Source organism: Protomyctophum bolini (genome assembly GCF_963924005.1).
Source record: "Protomyctophum bolini genome assembly, chromosome: 8".
Lineage (NCBI taxonomy): Eukaryota > Metazoa > Chordata > Actinopteri > Myctophiformes > Myctophidae > Protomyctophum > Protomyctophum bolini.
In genome coordinates, this window is record NC_137869.1 from 14,596,748 (window position 1) to 14,619,217 (window position 22,470).

Consider the following 22,470-nt stretch of genomic DNA (forward strand, 5'->3'; position numbering starts at 1 on the left):
GATGTCCCCTAACCTGTCCTTTACCCACCTCGCCCTGTCCCTGAGCACTAAGGTACTGTAATGTCCCCTAACCTGTCCTTTACCCACCTCGCCCTGTCCCTGAGCGCTAAGGTACTGTGATGTCCCCTAACCTGTCCTTTACCCACCTCGCCCTGTCCCTGAGCGCTACGGTACTGTACTGTCCTTTACCCCAACAAGCTCACAGGGCGTCATTTCGTGCCGTGATGCAAGCTTGTACATCTGCCAGTTTTTTACATTTTCGGAAAACAATCTTGAAAGTGTGAGAACTACTGATTTAGAACGGCCTCAATCGGAGTCAATGGTGGCGGGAAATGATTCGGAGGTCCTTGACATGAAAAGGTTTGAGGTAAGACAGTGATTGTCTTCAGGCAATGGCCTGGGTCTCCCTGATCAACCAATCCAGGGCCTCCCTGCGGCCCTGCCTCTCCAGCTCCGCCCCCACCGTCTCCCGGCACTTCCTGTGGTAGTCGTTGAGCCAGTGGCGCTCCCTGGTGGTGAGCAGCTGCGTGTCGATCATCCTGGCCTGGAAGGGGACCAGGGTGAGAGGCTCCATCGTCAGGCTGCCTCTGTTCCTGTAGTCGTACTTGGTCTCGGCCGGCACCACCAGAACCACGTTCTCCAGCCTGACGCCGAAGGAGCCGTCCTCGTAGTAGCCCGGCTCGTCGCTGACCACCATGCCGGCCTCCAGCGGCACGTCGTTGACTGTCTTGAAGCTGATGCCGCACGGCCCCTCGTGCACGTTGAGGAAGCAGCCCACGCCGTGTCCCGTGCCGTGCAGGTAGTCCAACCCCGCCTCCCACAGCGCGGCGCGAGCCAGCGCCTCCAGCAGGTGACCTCTGGTCCCGTTGGGGAAGACGGCGGCGCTGACGGCGATGTGGCCCTTCAGCACGCGCGTGTAGCATTCCTTCTCGAAGGCGGCGGGCGTTCCGAAGTGCACGGTGCGCGTGATGTCCGTGGTGCCGTCGGTGAACTGCGCTCCGGAGTCGATCAGGTACACTTCGTGCGTTGACAGAGTCCGGTTGGTTTGGGGCACGGGTTTGTAATGTATGATTGCTGCGTTTGGACCGACGGCGGAGATGGTCGGGAAGCTTAGGCCTACGAAATGCTTCTGCTGACTGCGGAATTCCTCCGCCTTGTCCGCAGCAGAAATCTCGGTCACCGTGCCTCTTGGGATCTCTTTCTCGAGCCAAGCAAATAGTTCGCAAAGGGCGACGGCATCCTTGATGTGTGCCGTTCTCATGCCCTGAATCTCGGTGGCATTCTTCACTGCCTTGGCCAGGCAGAGCGGAGTGTTGGCGACAGGGCATCGGTGAACCCTGGGGATGAGCTGGGTGAGGGCGTGGCTGGCTTTGTCACAGATCCACACGCTGTCCTTGGCGTCCAGGGAGGCGCAGACGGTCTGGAGCTCGGTCCAGACCGAGTCGTACGGGCGTGTCTGGACGTCCAGCTCAGGCCTGTCTGGGGCATCGAGCTGCAGGTGGCGCCGCACAGCCGGATCGGCCAGCCGATTCTGGTCCACAAACAGTATGACCGTGCTCGTCCCCACCAAGGCGTACGCAAAGAACACGGGGTTGTACTCGATGTCCGAAGCGCGGAGGTTGAAAAGCCAAGCGACCTCGTCCAACGCCGTGGCAACAAACCAGGTGATTCTCCTCTCTGCCATCGTGGCTCGGAGGGCTGTGATCTTGTCTTGCCAAGACAGTCCGGAGTGCTCCAGTCCAAGGGTGACTAGCGGTGTGCTGGGTCTGGCAGCGCGGTCCTTCCACACAACATCTATCAGGTTACTCTGCACCGCCACGAGAGAGTGGCCCGCAGCTCCCAGGGCCTCCGACATGCTTTTCCACTGGTCAGCAGCTATGATCCGAGGGTCCACACCCACTTTGGAGTTCTCTGGCAGAACGCTGATCAGCCAGTCCTCCTGGGTCGGCGTCTCCTTCAGCCCCGTCCTCATGAGGGTCCAGTTGGCGTCCATCTGCTGACCGGCCTGAAGGAAGTAACGTCCGTCCGTCCACATGGCTGCATGCCGCTCCGTCACAACGGCCGTGCCGGCGGAGCCATCGAACCCGCAGATGAACTCGCGTCTGCGGTCACACGGCGCGATGTATTCACTCTGATGTGCGTCTCCAGGAGGGACCACGTAGGCCTGGACGGGCCCGGATGAATGCTTCCCATCCTTCATCACCTGGCGGAGCTGTCGGAGCAGCTCCGTGGTGACCTTCGGAGACGTGGCCGTGTCTTTGGAAAACAACTCCTGCACTTCTTTGATCACCTCATGTTCATTTACACATGCGGAGGCTGCCATGTTAGCGTTGTTTGAAATGTATGTGCACCTTTATTTTTACTAGACACTATTTACTCTTAGAATATTGTAACTAGTAAAGTAGCTATTACTTTCTGTAAATACAGGTAGTTACTTTTTAAAAGTAACTTTCCCGATACTGAAGGTCAGTCATCTATGACGTATCTATGTTATATGCCTATATTTGGCCATAGTTCAATTACTAACATTGTTGCTTTCGGGTTGGAATATCTCTAGAATATCATATCTCCATATTTCAACTTTATGTTTTTGTTTTATTAAGTAGTGAAAATAGCAGATCTACAAGCACACTTGTAGATCAACAAGACTTTTATGATATTTAGTCAATATAAAACATTTCAGATGACTAAAATCAGATGACAAAAAATGACTAAACTATGACTGAATGAATAACATTTTACTCAAAAGATTATGACTAAAACAAAATAAAAATGTGCTGATTACTTTTACAGTATATTGTAAAACAGTGGTTCAAGTACCCTCCATGTGGAAATATTTTGTGCCAGGGACCCCTCATACGAGATAAAAAAAGGCAGATACAAGCTCACAACGTGCCACATCATGTTACAAGTTGTACAGTATATAGTTATATAATATAATAACATGCTATTATGCTGTAATGGAGTTCTCGCGATAACAAAAATCAAACACAGTCAAATTAAAACTATAAAGTAAGTTATATTTTAATGTGCTCATTGTGATGGTTTGCAGGACACTGAGGACCTGAACGTCGTCGTGCGTCTGACAGAACAGTGGAAGGAGCATGTGAGCAGCTTCATGGACAGACTCACACACACCGAGGAGGAGCAGAGGGAGCAGCTCACCTCCATCCACCATGGACTGTCCTCCTGGTTGAGCTTCTGCTGCACACACAACACGTACTGTACCTTTATCCTACTGTTATCCATTCTGCTGCACACAACACGTACTGTACCTTTATCCTACTGTTATCCATTCTGCTGCACACAACACGTACTGTATACCTTTATCCTACTGTTATCCATTCTGCTGTAAACAACACGTACTGTACCTTTATCCTACTGTTATCCATTCTGCTGCACACAACACGTACTGTACCTTTATCCTACTGTTATCCATTCTGCTGCACACAACACATACTGTACCTTTATCCTACTGTTATCCATTCTGCTGCACACAACACAAACTGTACCTTTATCCTACTGTTATCCATTCTGCTGAACACAACACAAACTGTACCTTTATCCTACTGTTATCCATTCTGCTGAACACAACACAAACTGTACCTTTATCCTACTGTTATCCATTCTGCTGCACACAACACGTACTGTACCTTTATCCTACTGTTATCCATTTTGCTGCACACAACACAAACTGTACCTTTATCCTACTGTTATCCATTCTGCTGCACACAACACAAACTGTACCTTTATCCTACTGTTATCCATTCTGCTGCACACAACACATACTGTACCTTTATCCTACTGTTATCCCATTCTGCTGCACACAACACATACTGTACCTTTATCCTACTGTTATCCATTCTGCTGCACACAACACGTACTGTACCTTTATCCTACTGTTATCCATTCTGCTGCACACAACACGTACTGTACCTTTATCCTACTGTTATCCATTCTGCTGCACACAACACGTACTGTACCTTTATCCTACTGTTATCCATTCTGCTGCACACAACACGTACTGTACCTTTATCCTACTGTTATCCTTTCTGCTGCACACAACACATACTGTACCTTTATCCTACTGTTATCCCATTCTGCTGCACACAACACATACTGTACCTTTATCCTACTGTTATCCATTCTGCTGCACACAACACGTACTGTACCTTTATCCTACTGTTATCCATTCTGCTGCACACAACACATACTGTACCTTTATCCTACTGTTATCCATTCTGCTGCACACAACACGTACTGTACCTTTATCCTACTGTTATCCATTCTGCTGCACACAACACATACTGTACCTTTATCCTACTGTTATCCATTCTGCTGCACACAACACATACTGTACCTTTATCCTACTGTTATCCATTCTGCTGCACACAACACGTACTGTACCTTTATCCTACTCTTATCCTCCATTCTGCTGCACACAACACGTACTGTACCTTTATCCTACTGTTATCCATTCTGCTGCACACAACACGTACTGTACCTTTATCCTACTGTTATCCATTCTGCTGCACACAACACGTACTGTACCTTTATCCTACTGTTATCCATTCTGCTGTAAACAACACGTACTCTACCTTAAATTGAAATATTTAAATGTTTTTTTATTATTAATTTCCCTAAGCCCAGCTTTGTGTGTCTGTGTGTACCACGGAAATGATTTGCTTGGCTGAGTACGGAATGTGATGTATGATGAATGTGATGTATGATGAATGTAATGTGATGTAACGTGATGTATGATGAATGTAACGTGATGTATGATGAATGTGATGTATGATGAATGTGATGTATGATGAATGTGATGTATGAGGAATGTGATGTATGATGAATGTGATGTATGATGAATGTGATGTATGATGAATGTGATGTGAGATGAATGTGATGTGAGATGAATGTAATGTAACGTGATGTATGATGAATGTAATGTATGATGAATGTAATGTGATGTATGATGAATGTAATGTGATGTAATGTGATGTATGATGAATGTGATGTATGATGAATGTAATGTGATGTATGATGAATGTGATGTATGATGAATGTGATGTATGATGAATGTAATGTGATGTGATGTATGATGAATGTGATGTATGATGAATGTAATGTGATGTGATGTATGATGAATGTGATGTATGATGAATGTAATGTGATGTAATGTGATGTATGATGAATGTGATGTATGATGAATGTAATGTGATGTAATGTGATGTATGATGAATGTGATGTATGATGAATGTAATGTGATGTATGATGAATGTGATGTATGATGAATGTAATGTGATGTGATGTATGATGAATGTGATGTATGATGAATGTAATGTGATGTAATGTGATGTATGATGAATGTGATGTATGATGAATGTAATGTGATGTATGATGAATGTGATGTATGATGAATGTAATGTGATGTGATGTATGATGAATGTGATGTATGATGAATGTAATGTGATGTAATGTGATGTATGATGAATGTGATGTATGATGAATGTGATGTATGATGAATGTAATGTGATGTAATGTGATGTATGATGAATGTGATGTATGATGAATGTAATGTGATGTATGATGAATGTGATGTATGATGAATGTAATGTGATGTGATGTATGATGAATGTGATGTATGATGAATGTAATGTGATGTATGATGAATGTGATGTATGATGAATGTAATGTGATGTATGATGAATGTGATGTATGATGGATGTAATGTGATGTATGATGAATGTATGATGAATGTAATGTGATGTAATGTGATGTATGATGATGCATGACGAGTGAGTGATTTTTATTAAAACATTTTGCGGGCGGATCGCGGAGCCGCCGGTGCGCAATTGAAGTTGAGCGTGGGAGAGGAGGGGGGTGGGGATAATCATGAGAGGAGGGGGGTGGGGAGAATCATGAGAGGAGGGGGGTGGGGAGAATCATGAGAGGAGGGGGGTGGGGAGAATCATGAGAGGAGGGGGGTGGGGAGAATCATGAGAGGAGGGGGGTGGGGAGAATCATGAGAGGAGGGGGGTGGGGAGAATCATGAAAGCGAAATGCGGAGCGGGACAAGAGCCGTCTGGACTCTGGAGATCATGTCCTCTGCCCTTAATGGCGTATATTTATTGTATTAAATGTATGTATTATTGTGCTGTTTTTATTTTCAGGAGTCCAGGTGTAAAGCATGAAAAGAGTACAGTGGAAGAGCTTCATGCTGACTTCAAACACTGGTCACATGTAAGACACAACCCTGTGTGTGTGTGTGTGTGTGTGTGTGTGTGTGTGTGTGTGTGTGTGTGTGTGTGTGTGTGTGTGTGTGTGTGTGTGTGTGTGTGTGTGTGTGTGTGTGTGTGTGTGTGTGTGTGTGTGTGTGTGTGTGTGTGTGTGTGTGTGTGTGTGTGTGTGTGTGTGCGTGCGCAAACCATTTATTATGGAGTTATCATGTTGTCTTTCTCCACCTCTGTCTCTCTCTCGTCTGTCTCTCTCTCTCTCTCTCTCTCTCTCTCTCTCTCAATTCAATTCAATTCAAATGAGCTTTATTGGGATGAGAAAACATGTTTACAATACATTATCAAAGCAAATGTGAAGTACAACTAAAAGAAACTAGCTTACAAAATGCATTGCCGTTAGAAATAGAAACATAGGCATTAGGCAAGGGTCGCCTTATAGCGCTTCTGAAACAAACAGCAGCACCTTTCCCAGGTTTTGCAGTCACTTGGTAATATAAATATAATACGCTGTACTCTGCAGACACTGAACCAGCAGTGTGAGCGCTACGGGGGCGAGGTGTTGCTGTGGTTCCAGGAGAGGCTGGATGTTATGGGACGCCTGCAGGAGAGCTGGGTGGAGGTGGCTCTGCAGGTCTTCAGGAGACACCCGTCACCGGACGGAGAGCCCCCTAGAGGCCAGGAGGCCATGAGGGAGCTGAGCAGAGCCGTGCGCGAGCTCCACAGACAGCTGGGCGTACGGGTCAACGGAGAGAGCGGTGAGAGTTTGTCACCCAGCTTTCTTTAAGACGATGGCCGTGGTTATATGCCTAACCCAACCTCACAGAATAATAACCTCAAAAACACACCCATGGGTAGAAAGCTCTGGGAAAGCTTCAGTCTCTTGGAAATAAGGGAGTGTCATGGGGGGGGGGCTAGTGTCATCAGCATAACAGTGATGAACTTGTGATCAGAGAGCCATGGGATCGGGTGTAGATGGAAAAAAGGAGGGCATTTGTCATAATGTTCCAGGAAAGTTGGACAGCTAAGCTGGCGGTAGTGCTGCTATATTTGGTCCTCTGTGCGCCACAAGGATTGATGGATCTTTGATGTATGGAGGCGAGTGTCCAAGGTTGGACACTGGCCAATACACTAAACCCCTCTGACGTCTGATTTATGGAAGAACAGGGATGGACCGGAGGACCAATTAAATATTTTACTGTCAACATTGGGGAAACTAATTGCAAATGAGTGCTTTCCAGAAACGCTGCCTCTGTTTTTTTTATCTATCAGATGAGGCTTTGCCAACTTTCTGTCCACTTGCTTTATTATGGTCCATTTGAGTGGAACGAGTTTTGCCCAGTAAAATGGAATGTCTGCCGGGCTGTGGAGTAATGGAGATTGTATGGAGTGTATGGAGTCTGTGGTGGAAAGCAAGAATGAGTGGTGAAGAGAACCAGTAGAATGAAGACAAGTCATTCTGTGCTTGGCTGCGTGTGTGCTGCATGTGTCGTGTGTTGCACGGACCACTACTAGACCTGGACTCCTACTCCTACTACTAACCCCTGTTCATTGTGCTAAAGGCTGGGATGGCTCAGGGCAGAGGACAGAGCACAGCAACCTTCAATATGGGTCTGGTTCAAGATACTCAAGGGACCATTAATGTACCTGTCAAACTACTAAATTGTGAGAAATACCAACGGGCACAACACCAGAGGGAACGCCACTGATCTCATAAAAGTAGGCTTACTGGCAGTGTCTATATGCAAAGTTTGGCCCTGATCTGTCCAGCAATATTAGATCTGTACACACACCACTGAGACACAGATGAACTTGAACCTTGAACCTTGAATATTTCTTATAATGATTCATATTTAATTTATATTTCTGTTCATCAGGAGTCCATAAACAGATCATGTCACTGGTCACTGTCATGGAATCTTGGGCCACCAAGCTGAAGAACGCGATTGGCCGGTCAGAGGGCATGCAGGACTCTGATAGGCTGAAACTGGAGAAGGCACTGTCTGGTTTGCAGACTGCCACTGATGAGGTTCTGCAGAACATCTCCTGTACCCAATCAGAGAGTGACAAGACCCCAAACATCACACATGACCCGTAAGATGAGAGGAGAGGAGAGTAGAGGGGAGGATGGGGAGGGGAGGGATAGACAGATAGACAGACAATACTGACCATGATTGTGTGTGTGTGTGTGTGTGTGTGTGTGTGTGTGTGTGTGTGTGTGTGTGTGTGTGTGTGTGTGTGTGTGTGTGTGTGTGTGTGTGTGTGTGTGTGTGTGTGTGTGTGTGTGTGTGTGTGCAGCATTGAGGTGGAGCAGGTGTTTGACACCATCAGAGAGTTCATCTCCACTCAGTCCAACTACTTTGACTGTGAGAACAGCAGACTGTGTGACGAGGTGAGTGTTCCTTTATGTTCTAAAATGCAGGTCGGGATACCAAGTTGACCCAATCAGGAGAGAACTCATACAGGGTACAGAATAAATCATTGAAAATGGGATTCATGAAACAAAGACATTGTGAACACAATATAATTGAAGATGATAAAATGGTTCTCTCTCCTTGAAACAGTCAAGAGACACATTTTTAATACAAATTCATTTCGTTTTAGTAATTTTCTTAAAAGTCACTCTATAGTTCGACTAATGTACTGTTGATTTAGTCTACACAAATGCGTTTTGGCAGGCCTTATGCCTGTTTTACATTTGGTTGCATGCTGAAAATAGCCGATCTACAACGTGAGCTTGTAGATCTGTTATTTTCAGTGGGGAACACCCGAGCGCAACGAAACATAAAATGACTGTCTTTAATCTAGTTTGTATTTGTCATCATATCTTAGTTTTTATTTCGTTTTTCGTCATAGTGTTTAGTCGATAATCCCCTCTCCGATTTACTAGGCCCCAACCTGTACATAGTGTAGATTCCATGTTTTGAGAATTTTCAATTGTTGTTACTGTTTTAAATTATTATTCATGTCAGGATTGTGTGTGAGTGCATAGGACCCAAATGGAAACAAGACCGCAATGTCTTTCTTCTGTGAAATCCTTTTGGACAAAATGCTTGACTGTACATTTTGCTGTTTGCATTTATATATTGTCTAATAAAATATTAAATCAATCAATCGATGAAATGAACACTGCTTGATACTGATGTCTGTCAAACAGGTGGGGGTCCTACACACAGCGCTGACCCGTTGGCTGGTGGACCTGCTGGTCCTCCTGGTACCGGACCCCAGGGACCCTCAGGACCAGCCGTTCCCTCCGCTGGGCCCTGGGGACCCCGGGGGGCTGACGGAGGTCACCCTGGACCACCTGGAGGGGGAAGCCAAGAGTCTGACGCAGAGGCTGGATCTGTTCTCCAAATACATCAGCAGGTCTGCAAACTGTTTGTTTGGTTGGTTGGTTGGTTGGTTGGATGATTGATTTAATTTAAAAAAAAAAGGCATGGTGGCACAGATTTATAAAAAAAGGATGCTAAAAGGATAACCCAAATATAGCCCAAACCACACCAATGATTCACCATGCAACCTCCTTGCAACATGCAACTCCTTGCAACCATTTCCCCCAATGGCAGTTGCAAGGAGTTGCATTGGTGCGATTAAAACTGTGTTGTTGTAAGGAGTTGCGAGTAACTAGTTGCATTGGGGTAGTTTAGCCCAGGGCTTGTTTCCATTTAGGTGTATTCAATTCATTGAGACACTTAAAGAGAAACAATAATAGTAATATACAAAAACAGTAGTAATAAAAAAAAACAGTAAACAGTTGATGGGTGGGGAGAGTGGGGACCCCCCACTCCCCCCTTCCGGTGATATGCTTAGACTTTTTACAGGGGCCAGTTATAATTTGCAGCCACCTGTAGGTGCTCATTTAGATAGGTTTTGAAGGAGGGTAAGGAGTCACACTTGTTCCACATTCTGGCAGCAAAGCAGTAGAATGAATTTGGCCCCATTTTTGTGCGCAGAAACTGCAATCGATCAGTACAAAAGTACAAAATGTGAGTTATTTTTCCACCACAGTTTTTCTTTTCTTTTTAAATTATTATTCCAGCTCCTGTCAGCTGGTCCTAGAACAGCAGGTTCAGAAGAGCAGCTCCCAGGACACGGCTGATAACATGATGTATGAACCCAACACGCTACAGGTGAACATTTCAGAAAGACATAAGGGGTGGCAAAAAATAAGTAGCCGCATATCGCCACAGTGATATTAGTATCGCAACGCAAGGCTAACTATGACTAGTACTAGTACTCTTAACATCTCTGTGCTTATATTTGTTTGTGTGTGCGTCTGTCTGTCTGTCTGTCTGTCTGTCTGTCTGTCTGTGTCATTTGTCCCTGCCCTCAGAGGGAGTGCAGTGATTGGACGGAGACCTGTGGGATCCTCCTATTAGAAGCGAGGGCCGTTGCCATGGAGCTGTCCGTCAACAGCCAGCCTGGCTCCGCCTCCGTCGCTGACATCACCTCCCCTACGCACAGCGTGGAAACTCTGGTGACATTATATTATATTACAACAACATTATATTATGTTACATTATTTTATAGTTTTATTTAAATACAAATTAAATTGTGTGTGTGTGTGTGTGTGTGTGTGTGTGTGTGTGTGTGTGTGTGTGTGTGTGTGTGTGTGTGTGTGTGTGTGTGTGTGTGTGTGTGTGTGTGTGTGTGTACATGAACGTGTGTGTGTGTGTGTGTGTGTGTGTGTGTGTGTGTGTGTGTGTGTGTGTGTGTGTGTGTGTGCTGATAGGTACCAGCTGATCCTGAGTCTGTAAGAGAAGGCAGTGATGCACAGCTGACAGAGGTACACAAACATAACAGTTTTACTTTTACGTGACACTCTTGTATGATGCAATTGACCTTATGCAGACCGCAGCCATCTTGCCATTAAGTTAATGGCAGGGTGGCAACTAGGCGTGATTATGAATCCCACCAACGTTCTAGGATAGACCCGCCTTGCGGCCTTATCATGTGTCTGATTGGCTCCCGGGCAGGCATAGTTTCACTGAGGTTAGGTTTAGGCACAGTTTCAAAGACAAGAACTGTCAATCACAGCGACTACTGGCCAATCACAGCAGGGCTTTCCTAGAACTGCGGCAACTAGATGCAATTTGCCATTAACAGCCCATACATCCAAACAGAAAACTCAAACTCACCAAAATTGCAGCTGTATGAAAAGCTTGAATTTCTATCTGTGTTTTATTTCATAAAAAATCCACTGTAGACATGTTATGAGCTACTTTCTGTTAAGAAATGTCATAATTATGGTCTGTTAGGATCTCCTCCTTCATATTCCATATTCATATGATTCTAAAGTACTTAGGCTGTGTTTAGATGTGTGATGTTTTTGTTTATTGTATTATTATTATTATTGTCATTAATATTATTATCATCATATTTGTGATTATTGTTGCTGGGTGTTGTCCTGCAGGGGGAGCTGGTGGTCCATGAAGAGGAGACTGCGAAGGGGGAGGAGCAACGTCCAGCCTCCATCGTGAAGCTGATTGGCTACGATGGAAACATCACAGAGAAGATCCTGGGAGAGCGCAGCATCCCATTGGACGGGGTCTGGACTGTTTACACCACATACACACCTGAACAACCTAACCTTGATTGAATACTTTATTGGCAGCAATGTAAACAGCACAGAGTACAGTCAAACACTAGTCCAACAGGATCTCACTGATATCACATTGCGGTCTTGTTTCCATTCAGGTCCTGGGTTGATGCTAATGGTGTTGAATTTAATTGAATTGAATTGAATTGAATTGAATTGAATTGAATTGAATTGAATTGAATTGAATTGAATTGAAACTGTCTGTCTGTCTGTCTGTCTGTCTGTCTGTCTGTCTGTCTGTCTGTCTGTCTGTCTGTCTGTCTGTCTGTCTGTCTGTCTGTGTCAGACAGACAGATCACATGGTGGTGTGTCCAACCACAGCTGATGGTCATCAGGGGTTTGATGCTCTGGTCAGCATGGAGATGCTCCACACACAGCTACAGTATGTTCACATCTATCTGTCTGTCTCTGTCATGATGACCAGTGGTGGAAAAAGTACTCAAATGTTAAGAGAGTGTGTGTGTGTGTGTGTGTGTGTGTGTGTGTGTGTGTGTGTGTGTGTGTGTGTGTGTGTGTGTGTGTGTGTGTGTGTGTGTGTGTGTGTGTCTGTGTGTCTGTGTGTGTGTGTGTGTGTGTGTGTGTGTGTGTGTGTGTGTGTGTGTGTGTGTGTGTGTGTGTGTCTGTGTGTCTGTCAGTGATGTGGAGATCAGGGCCCAAAGTGCAGAGGAGCGGGCCCTCGTAGCAGAGGAGGCTCTACAGGCGGCTCTGGTCCAAATTAAGGACCTAGAGAGACAACTGCAAGGTCGTGTGGAACACAAAGGTACCTTATAGGTCTCCCCATGAACCTAAAATAATGTCCCATCTCCCCATGGAGTGGCCATAGCTGAGTGGTTAGTGAGGCCTCCTGGAGAGCCGGAGCCCCTGGTTGTCCTAGGTACGATTCCAGGCCAGGTCAGCAATGTCAATGTGTGTGTCCCTCAGCAAGACCCCTAATTGCTCCCAGAGCGCCGTAGAATACAATGGCTGCTCACTCCTCGTAGTTGTTGTTGTAAAATGCAGAGCATGAATTTCACCTATGTATACATAATGTGACAAAAACACCCCAAAGGAGTGGGGACTATTCCATGAACCCAAAGGTACCATACTGTAGGTCCTAAAATACTGTAGGTCTCTGGAACCTAAAATACTGTAGGTCTCCCCATGAACCCACAGTTTTGGAGAAAATAGGCTTGTAAGGTTCACTTCTGTGAACTCTAACATTACACCTAGCTACATGTTTAAACATTTATTTCATATTTACATGTCGATTTCAGCTCTGACAACACATTTTTCACTTTGATTAATATCATTTGATTTGTGTTGCAGTTAAGAAGGCCCCGCCCTCCCATCCCAAGCAGCCCCCAGCCCCGCGTCCACCCCCACCCACAGCCTCCCCTCTTGCCTCCAGAAGGACCGCCGCCACCCCCCCTGAACCCAAACCAGGAAGTAGCACCAGGAGACCCAAGAAACGCTGAGCCCTCTGTTACTCACCTGCTACCCATTCACCTGGTATAGCATTCACCTGCTACCCATTCACCTGGTATAACATTCACCTGGTATACCATTCACCTGGTATACCATTCACCTGGTATACCATTCACCTGCTACCCATTCACCTGGTATACCATTCACCTGCTACCCATTCACCTGCTACCCATTCACCTGGTATACCATTCACCTGCTACCCATTCACCTGGTATACCATTCACCTGGTATGCCATTCACCTGGTATACCATTCACCTGGTATACCATTCACCTGCTACCCATTCACCTGGTATACCATTCACCTGCTACCCATTCACCTGGTATACCATTCACCTGCTACCCATTCACCTGGTATAACATTCACCTGGTATACCATTCACCTGCTACCCATTCACCTGGTATAACATTCACCTGCTACCCATTCACCTGGTATACCATTCACCTGCTACCCATTCACCTGGTATAACATTCACCTGGTATACCATTCACCTGCTACCCATTCACCTGGTATACCATTCACCTGCTACCCATTCACCTGGTATACCATTCACCTGCTACCCATTCACCTGGTATACCATTCACCTGCTACCCATTCACCTGGTATACCATTCACCTGCTACCCATTCACCTACCGTATACCATTCACCTGCTACCCATTCACCTGGTATACCATTCACCTGCTACCCATTCCCCTGGTATACCATTCACCTTCTACCCATTCACCTAGTAAACAATCACCTGGTCTCTTGAGACAGACTGTTGGCTCACGTCAAATTCAAAGGAAAAGAAGGCACTGTTTTCCCTTTGTTTTGCAGATGTGTTCCCAGATTGCCAATCACCTGGTAGTCAGGTAATTGGTACTGATAGGGATTGGTACTGATAGGCACTTTGGCCAATGTTTGACCTTTGAGTTTTTATAGTATAGTTAGTTGATTACTACCTGTGAGTGGGGAGTGTTGGCTGATGATTGAATATCAACATCCTAATATATCCGGATACTGGGGGGTCAAATTATGACAGAAAAACACTGTCAAAAAACACTTTGTTTGAAATAGAGACTCATGCTTTCCAAGGTGTGATTTGGGCTGGGAGGAGGAGTAGGACTAAGGCCCTATCCACACTTTTCCTGGGCTGTGTGTGCTCCAGTTCCGTGTGGGAAATCATGTGGGAAGTGGGAACTCCCTCAGATGGCGGTCCACGGCCATCTGAAAAGCGGTCCACGGCCACATACATGAAAATGTTTGAGAAGCACTGGGTTAAACTACTGTAGTTGTTTTGTTTTGTGTTGTTATGTGACTGGTGTTGAAACAAATGGAGATTAATACGTTCAGTTTATACGTTTATTATTAGACTGGAAAGCAGATGATGACAGTATGAAATGCCTGAAAATGGTGTTTAAATAAATTCCTAATTTAATTCACCAGTCAAACTATTTGAGTGGATGTGGTGTATATTATTAATACACATACTTAAAATGTATTTGTACATTTTCCAGCAGCAAGATGAGGAACAAAAAGAAAATACAAACAATGAATAAATGTGTTTTTATTATTCTATTTATTAGGATTTTCACTTTTTTTCATAACATTATCAACATTTTGAAATTATTAAACAAAAACAAACAAAAAACAAAACAACGAAAGCACTCAAATAACTTGAAACAAAAGACACAAGAAAACCAAATCCTCAAAATAAACAAAGCCAAACAATAAAAACAATGATGACAAAAGGAGCCCATAAGGATGTTCGTCCAAAATCATTACCTCGCAATAAGAAAATAAATGTCCCAGTTGCTTATGAATGTGGACCTTCACTAATATCCACAATTCCACATACAGTAGAACTCTGTACAGTACAGTTTGTTTCCTCCCATTATTCACACAAAACGCATATCACTTGTTCCATGTCTTTGTGCTTTCTCCACTTATCCCACTTATTGTACCACAGCTTAGCAGCAGGTGGTGCTGTTGTTCTGAATAATGTAACTGATCACCTACCGAGCTGTCTTCTAAAATACAACACCACTGGGTCAGGAGTCAGGACCATAGACTCAGGACCCATTTGCGGGTAGCGGACACATTTTTATGGATTCGTTTATTTTTGTTCCCTAATGCAAAACTATTCATGAATTAACAAAATGCAATGATTTTTCAAAGTAATTTCATGAATAAATAAAATAAAAATCTAATAAATTCCATAAATTAGAAAGCAAATGTATAGGAAGTATTGAAAATAGCCATAGACTGTGAGCTTGTAGATCTTCTATTTTCACTATATTGAAAATAGGCATAGACTGTGAGCTTGTAGATCTGCTATTTTCAGGGCGAAACAATCATAAAATACCTTATTTAATTTTATACTGGATATCTTCTCCACTAGTCCCTCTAACATTTTAGTCTAGTTTTTGAGTGGTGCAACCACTCCCTTACGGAGCTATGTGTGTGGCTGGGTGCCTGCAGGGTATGAGCACGAGCATAGCATGGTTGTTTTTCACCACCTGTGCGCAACCTAACACACACACACACACACACACACACACACACACACACACACACACACTATTAACTATGATGATTTTGGGTGTGCCAGTACAGTACAGTGACAGTACAGTAGAGTATACAGTAGAGGGATCCCCGGGCCACACGGTAACTCTGGATGTTCCGGGGACCCCCTGGGGACTCCCCGAGGACTCCCGGAGACCCCCACATGGTAACTCTCATTTCTCTATACCGTTTCGGACGTGGGTCGGCTCGCCGGAACTGGGCCAGCACCCTGGCCATGGTCAGTGGTGCAACCCCCACACGGAGTTGCACCACTCACTTCACACGGGTGTGATTTTTTATTTGTTGACAAAATTGTCAATATATTTAGTCTCAGCTTTAGCCTTCCTAGTTTTTATGTTTTTTATGACTTCCTAGTTGTCATATTGTCATAGTTTGGAACCCTTGTAGGTCCACATACCGGATGTTGAGAACCATTTTTCTTTCTTTTTTCTTTTTACATCATAGGCGAGTCTGTGTCCACTGCCTCGGGAGGAGGGGGAGGTGGTGGGAGGGGCAGGGGGAGGAGGTCAGGGGTCAAGGGGAGGAGCTCAGAGGAGCAGGAGGACAGGAGGTGCTGCAGGAGGCGCAGATGGACAGCGGCAGCAGGAGACGCAGAGGAGAGGAGGTTCAGGGAGGACTGGAGAGCCTGGCACGCTGCCCTCTCTCCTTCAGCCATTATGACCTGGAGAGGAGAGGAGAGCGGAGGGGAGGGGAGAGGAGAGGTTAGATAGATGAATAGATAGTGACAGTTGAACAGACAGACATTTTACATTCAGGCATTTAGCAGATGCTCTTAATCAAGAGCGACTTACAGTAAGCAAGAATACAATGGAAATACATTAAAAATAGTCGTCACGAATCTATAAAGTATAAGCTATAAGAACATGGCATTTAACAGTAGAAAATCTGTACAGCTATGAGTATACACTATTGTATACGCCTGTAAGGTCGTCGCAGCTATAGTGCAAGTGCTACACTGCCAGGCTAAGATGGAGTCTGAATTGGTAGACAGACAGACAGACAGACAGTCTTACTTTGACGTGAGCTTGTCTCTTGGCTTCAGCCTCAGCAGACAGAGACAGCTGCAGCTCTGCAGGTAGACACACGTCCTCTCTGTGCACACACACACACACACACACACACACACACACACACCAACAGGCAACTAGGACTTCTCAGTGTGCATGTGACTAATGTTCTATTTAACACAGTCAGACACTGAATATTTTCATTGTTTTTTGTTAAATCTCCCACTAGCCTGTAGTTTGTGTTTGTGAAGAACTTGGTCCGGTCTTACTGGACAGATTACATTGTTATTTTTGTTAGCCTATAGCAGAAATCTCTACTTTCTATGGACTGTAGACTCATTCTATCACCGTAGCTCTGACTGTCTTATATACAGCAAAATAATCACGTGGACTGTGTGTGCTGCTATTGGGGAGGATGTTTTAAAATTCACAATCAAAGCAAGACTGCAAGTATTACCAACCAAGTACAATCTGTCAATCTGGTATCCCGACACCCACACTCCACTGATAAACCATCATGATTCTGAACAACACCTACAGTATATAATCCATCACACACATAACAAATGGATGTAGTGCATACAGAAATGTGTATATTGCTCGCCACGACCGGATTGTTGACCTAGTGTCTGATGCAGTTCGAAAATATGTGCCATCTAGTGCAGCAATGTATAAACATTCAAGAGTGTTACCAGATTGGTTTAGCTGTGCATGCGATGTCTTTGCTACAAATACACCTGATGTTGTCTTTGTTGACACCAGTCACAAGGAGGTCCTGATTCTGGAGGTGGGCTGTGTCTTTGATTTGTACATGGACCAGACATTTCAAGATAAACATTCTAAGTATCAACCATTATTTGGAAGTATAACAAACCTGTGGTATCACTGTAGATTTGCCATACTGATATTCGGAAGCCTGGGCCATGTGCATAAACTGACCATGAGTGGCCTAAGAATAGCTGGCATGACAAAAAGCAAAGCCAAACAAATTGTAATTTGTGGATTCAAATAAAGAAATTTAAATATATTTCACACTACGGATGCTGGGGTCATTTAAGTGGTTAAAGACACAGTAAATATTTACTTTCCTAAACTCTTCTCAGCTGTCCTATACTATCTGTCTCTATCTCCCTCTCAGCTGTCCTATTGTCTGTCTCTGTCTCATTCTCAGCTGTCCTATTGTCTGTCTCAGTCTCAGCTGTCCTATTGTCTGTCTCATTCTCAGCTGTCCTATTGTCTGTCTCAGTCTCAGCTGTCCTACTGTCTTACTCCATCTCCCTCTCAGCTGTCCTATGGTCACTAAAACAGAAAGTAAGCCAGTCCTCACATCTCCGTCCTCTCTACTCGGACTCCCCAGGGACAGACCAGGGCGTCTGCGGCCATCTGAACCTGCTGTCCCACGTCTGTCCTGTTCATGAGGACGTGTGTGAAGGCGTGTCTGCTCAACACGGCCCTGACGGCCTGCGTCACCGCCGCCTGCAGCAGCGTGGTGACGTCAGACACGGACGTGGTGCACAGGAGCACGTTCTCCACGCGGTAGTAACACACCGCACTCACATCGGCACTGAGCAGGTCCTTGGTCATCACCTATACACACACACATGAACACACACTGAGAAGGTCCTTGGTCATCACCTATACACACACATGAACACACACTGAGCAGGTCCTTGGTCATCACCTATAGACACACATGAACACACTGAGCAGGTCCTTGGTCATCACCTATACACACATGAACACACACTGAGCAGGTCCTTGGTCATCACCTATAGACACACATGAACACACACTGAGCAGGTCCTTGGTCATCACCTATACACACACATGAACACACACTGAGCAGGTCCTTGGTCATCACCTACACACGCACCTGGAATACACACTGAGCAGAATTTTGTTATTTTATATACATATACATATCAGACTATCAGAGACAAATATTGTACTTTTACTCCACTACATCTCAGAGACAAATATTGTACTATTACTCCACTACAATCATTTGAACACTTATACTAATTCTACTACTGTCTATGTTGAGTTTTTATGTTTTCTTGTCGTACCGTGTGAGGAGGAACCTTCAGCATCTTCAGACGAATGTCCACTTTCTGACACACGTCTAAGAATGGTAGATAAAACAACAGACCTGAGAGATAGAGAGAACAACACACACATATAACACACTACATGCACACAATTGGTACACAGACAACACACCTCACATAAACCACAGTGGTTCTCAAACCTTTTCAAGTCAAGCACCCCCAAATTGATATGCATTTGTCCACAGACCCCCTATCTGAAAAGGTTTTGTTCCAGGGACCCCCAGAATAGAAGATTTGTGTTAAAAACAATACTAATCTGCTATTTTTGAATAGCCAACGCATAGAATATGGATAAAGGGGTTCAAATGATTGTGATGCTGACTTGACACATTGTGCTGGAGACCCCTTGGAATCTCCCAAGGACCCCTAGGGGTCCCCGGACCCCACTTTAAAAACCACTGACATACAGTATAGTGGTGAGATGTTACGTTCATGTAAACATTAAACTCATCAGTCTACTTATAGGTAAATGGTAGATTAGGACTACAAACAAGGAGAAGGACAATAACCAGACCTGGTCCTCTGGGCCTCCCTCTCAGCAGGTGACCCAGTCTAAATATCACAGCTCGCTCGTGCTCTCTCACCACCTGTCAATCAAAACGGCAGCAAAGGGCAGAAGGAACTCATGCAAGTGATGATGAAGATGAGATCACATGAGATCAAATCAGGACGGCCGTCGCCGTTACAAGGAATGTGTTTTAACAAAAGACCTGGGATGCACGGTTAATCGTTCATCATATTGTTATAGGACGATATCTACTATATAATGCGCCACATCTCTGTGTACGTGCGTGCGTGTGTGTGCGTGCGGTTGTAATGCACGTTCCACACACGCGTTCCACACCCCCACAGGGAGTGCAGTGCCAGGTATCGAGTCGGTTGGACCCACGGTTCTCCAGAACCACCACAAAAGGCTCTGGTCAGGCTCTGCCAGTGGGCCTAATGAGGCCAACTCCTTTCACCTGTGCAATTTCCAGCCTCTGCCTCAGCCAATTGAGGTTCAACCAATCAGGCTCTGCCAGTGGGCCGAATTGATTGCCAAGTACACTTTTCAGTTTGCAGTCTTCACACACAGGCACATACACAGATCTCCATGTGGGACACCGGCTGACAGTTAAAAATGGTGCTATATGACAACGTATATCATTAGGTTCCCATGTTGCATCGTACAGGTCTAGTTTACTTAAAGATTCCATATTCGATATCAGGAACTGAATTGATGACAGATATGTGAATGGAAGGTACATTACAAGTCTTACTTGAACACAGAACCAGATGGAGAGCGGCAGGAACAGCAGAACCAAGCTGAGCACCACGACCATCAACAGCCACTCACACAATCCCAGACCCCGCTGCTTCACACCTGTCAGAACCACAACCAATCAGAACAAACTCCCAGACCCAGCACTGCTTCACAACCTGTGTAACCAATCAAAACACATTCATACTTGATACCTCCCAGAACCCTCTGGTGGACACAAATCCCATCCTCTCCCCTTGCCAGTATTGGACATGGTCCTGGGTTGAGTGGGTTCAATTCATCACCACATCAACTGATTGAATGAGTTCAGTCAAAGTGTCCATGACCCACCTTCTTCCTGTGCGTCTGTCTCCAACAACGCATACAGTAATTCATCTCTGTCCTCCTCGGCATCCTTCTGTCTCACTGAGTCCACGTCCACCACCGTACACCTCCCTGTCCCCTCCTGCTTGTCCTCTGCTGTCCCCTCTGTCCCCTCGTCCTCTTTCTGCCTTCGTTTCGTCTCCGTCCTCCCAGGTGTCTCTGGGACACGGCTGCTTTTGGACGCTCGGTGGCGCTGACCTGCTGCCCTCTCCCGTCTGGGGGTTTTCCCGGCTCTGGTTGGCCGACCCCTGGGAGATACCGGTCTGGCGGTCTCTCCACCTGTCCCTGTCCCCCTGGAAGAGACCGGTCTGATGATGGTCTCTCCCCCTGTCCCTGTCCCCCTGGGAGTTACAGGGCTGATGATGATGGTCTCTCCCCCTGTCCCTGTCCCCCTGGGGGAGACCGGTCTGATGATGGTGTCTCTGACGGGCTCTCCTCCTGTCCCCAGCTTCTCCATGCCTCTCAGAGAGACTCTGAGGAGAGGACAGAATCGCCCGGGCAGCTGGGACGCTGTGTGGAGGTGGGTTGGGTTTTAAAAGGTGTGTGTGTGTGTGTGTGTGTGTGTGTGTGTGTGTGTGTGTGTGTGTGTGTGTGTGTGTGTGTGTGTGTGTGTGAGAGAGAGAGTGTCCGCCAGAAACAGGAGATGGCTGGGTCAGGAGTCGGGAACCAATTATGGGTCGCGGGCCGGTGTTTGTGGGTCGTGAGTAAATATCCCTCTTTTTTCATGTATTAAAATGATTAATTCAAAAACATTTTCAAGCTGTATTGTATATTGCTTTCTATTTTATTTTCAGTTGTTTGGGTCCCAGGGAGACAATTAATGTCTCTGATGGAACCACTGCTTATAGACCATTGAGGTCAACTGCTGAGTATAGGTTCAAGTGATTAATTACAGTTCTAAAGAAAGCAAACAGTGTGGTATGTGCAGAGTCAGGCTTGTCACACACACACACACACACACACACACACACACACACACACACACACACACACACACACACACACACACACACACGTTCTCTTAATTAAAGTGATAATTATTATTTTAAATAGACACAGACAGTAAACACACACACTCCCTCTTAATGAAAATGATAATTAAAACATTGACCTTTGACCTGGCTGTCAGTTACATTGATGTTACTGCCTGACACCCATTCACCCAAAGCTAGAGAGAGAGCGAGAGAGAGAGAGAGAGAGAGAGAGAGAGAGAGAGAGAGAGAGAGAGAGAGAGAGAGAGAATAGGTGGGAAAGAATAATAAAAAGAGGAGGGGACAAAGAGACCAAATGACAACACAAATTAGAATGTCTTCAGTCCAAACAGGCCAGGCAACACATTCTACATCAATACTTGAAAGGAAAACAAATAAATGGCACAATGACTCCAGTATTTAGATGCCAAGTAAATTTAATAGAGCGATGTTTCAATCAATGCCTCCATGTCTTCCGTGAGACCCACATGAAGGCTCTGGCCCAAACATTGCTCTATTTAATTCAGTTTGGCATCAACTGGCACTGAAGTCAGCCATTTCTTTTCTTGTGTTATTACGTCCTTTGTACCAGTGAGTGACCACATTCTGGCCTCTGAAAAGCCTACCGTATAATATATTGCTGCTGCTGTCACGCAGAAACCTTGTATCTCCATATTTCAACAATTTAAATCAATGCCTTGATTCGTACTTTGTAGCTTATAGATCAGTAATATTTGGTGTGCTATTCTTGCATTTTTGTCAGGTGAAACCTGACAAGCTCATGAAATGTAGACGACAATCAATGTAGAGTATAACACATGAATGTATATTGTATACATTGTTGGTGGTTCTCAAACACTTTCATGTCAAATTATGTATTTGGCTTTTTTATAGCCTATATA

The 22,470-nt window shown here is 45.2% G+C and overlaps 1 protein-coding gene across 1 annotated transcript; it reads right to left on the minus strand.

Moving 5' to 3' along the window:
• Positions 1–385: 385 nt before the first annotated feature.
• On the minus strand, positions 386–2,251 carry LOC308319461 (xaa-Pro aminopeptidase 1-like; the record flags this gene model as incomplete). Its single annotated transcript, XM_080769557.1, has 1 exon — positions 386–2,251. The coding sequence occupies exon 1, from the start codon at positions 2,198–2,200 to the stop codon at positions 386–388; it is 1,815 nt and encodes a 604-aa protein (XP_080625683.1). The 5' UTR covers positions 2,201–2,251.
• Positions 2,252–22,470: the final 20,219 nt, after the last annotated feature.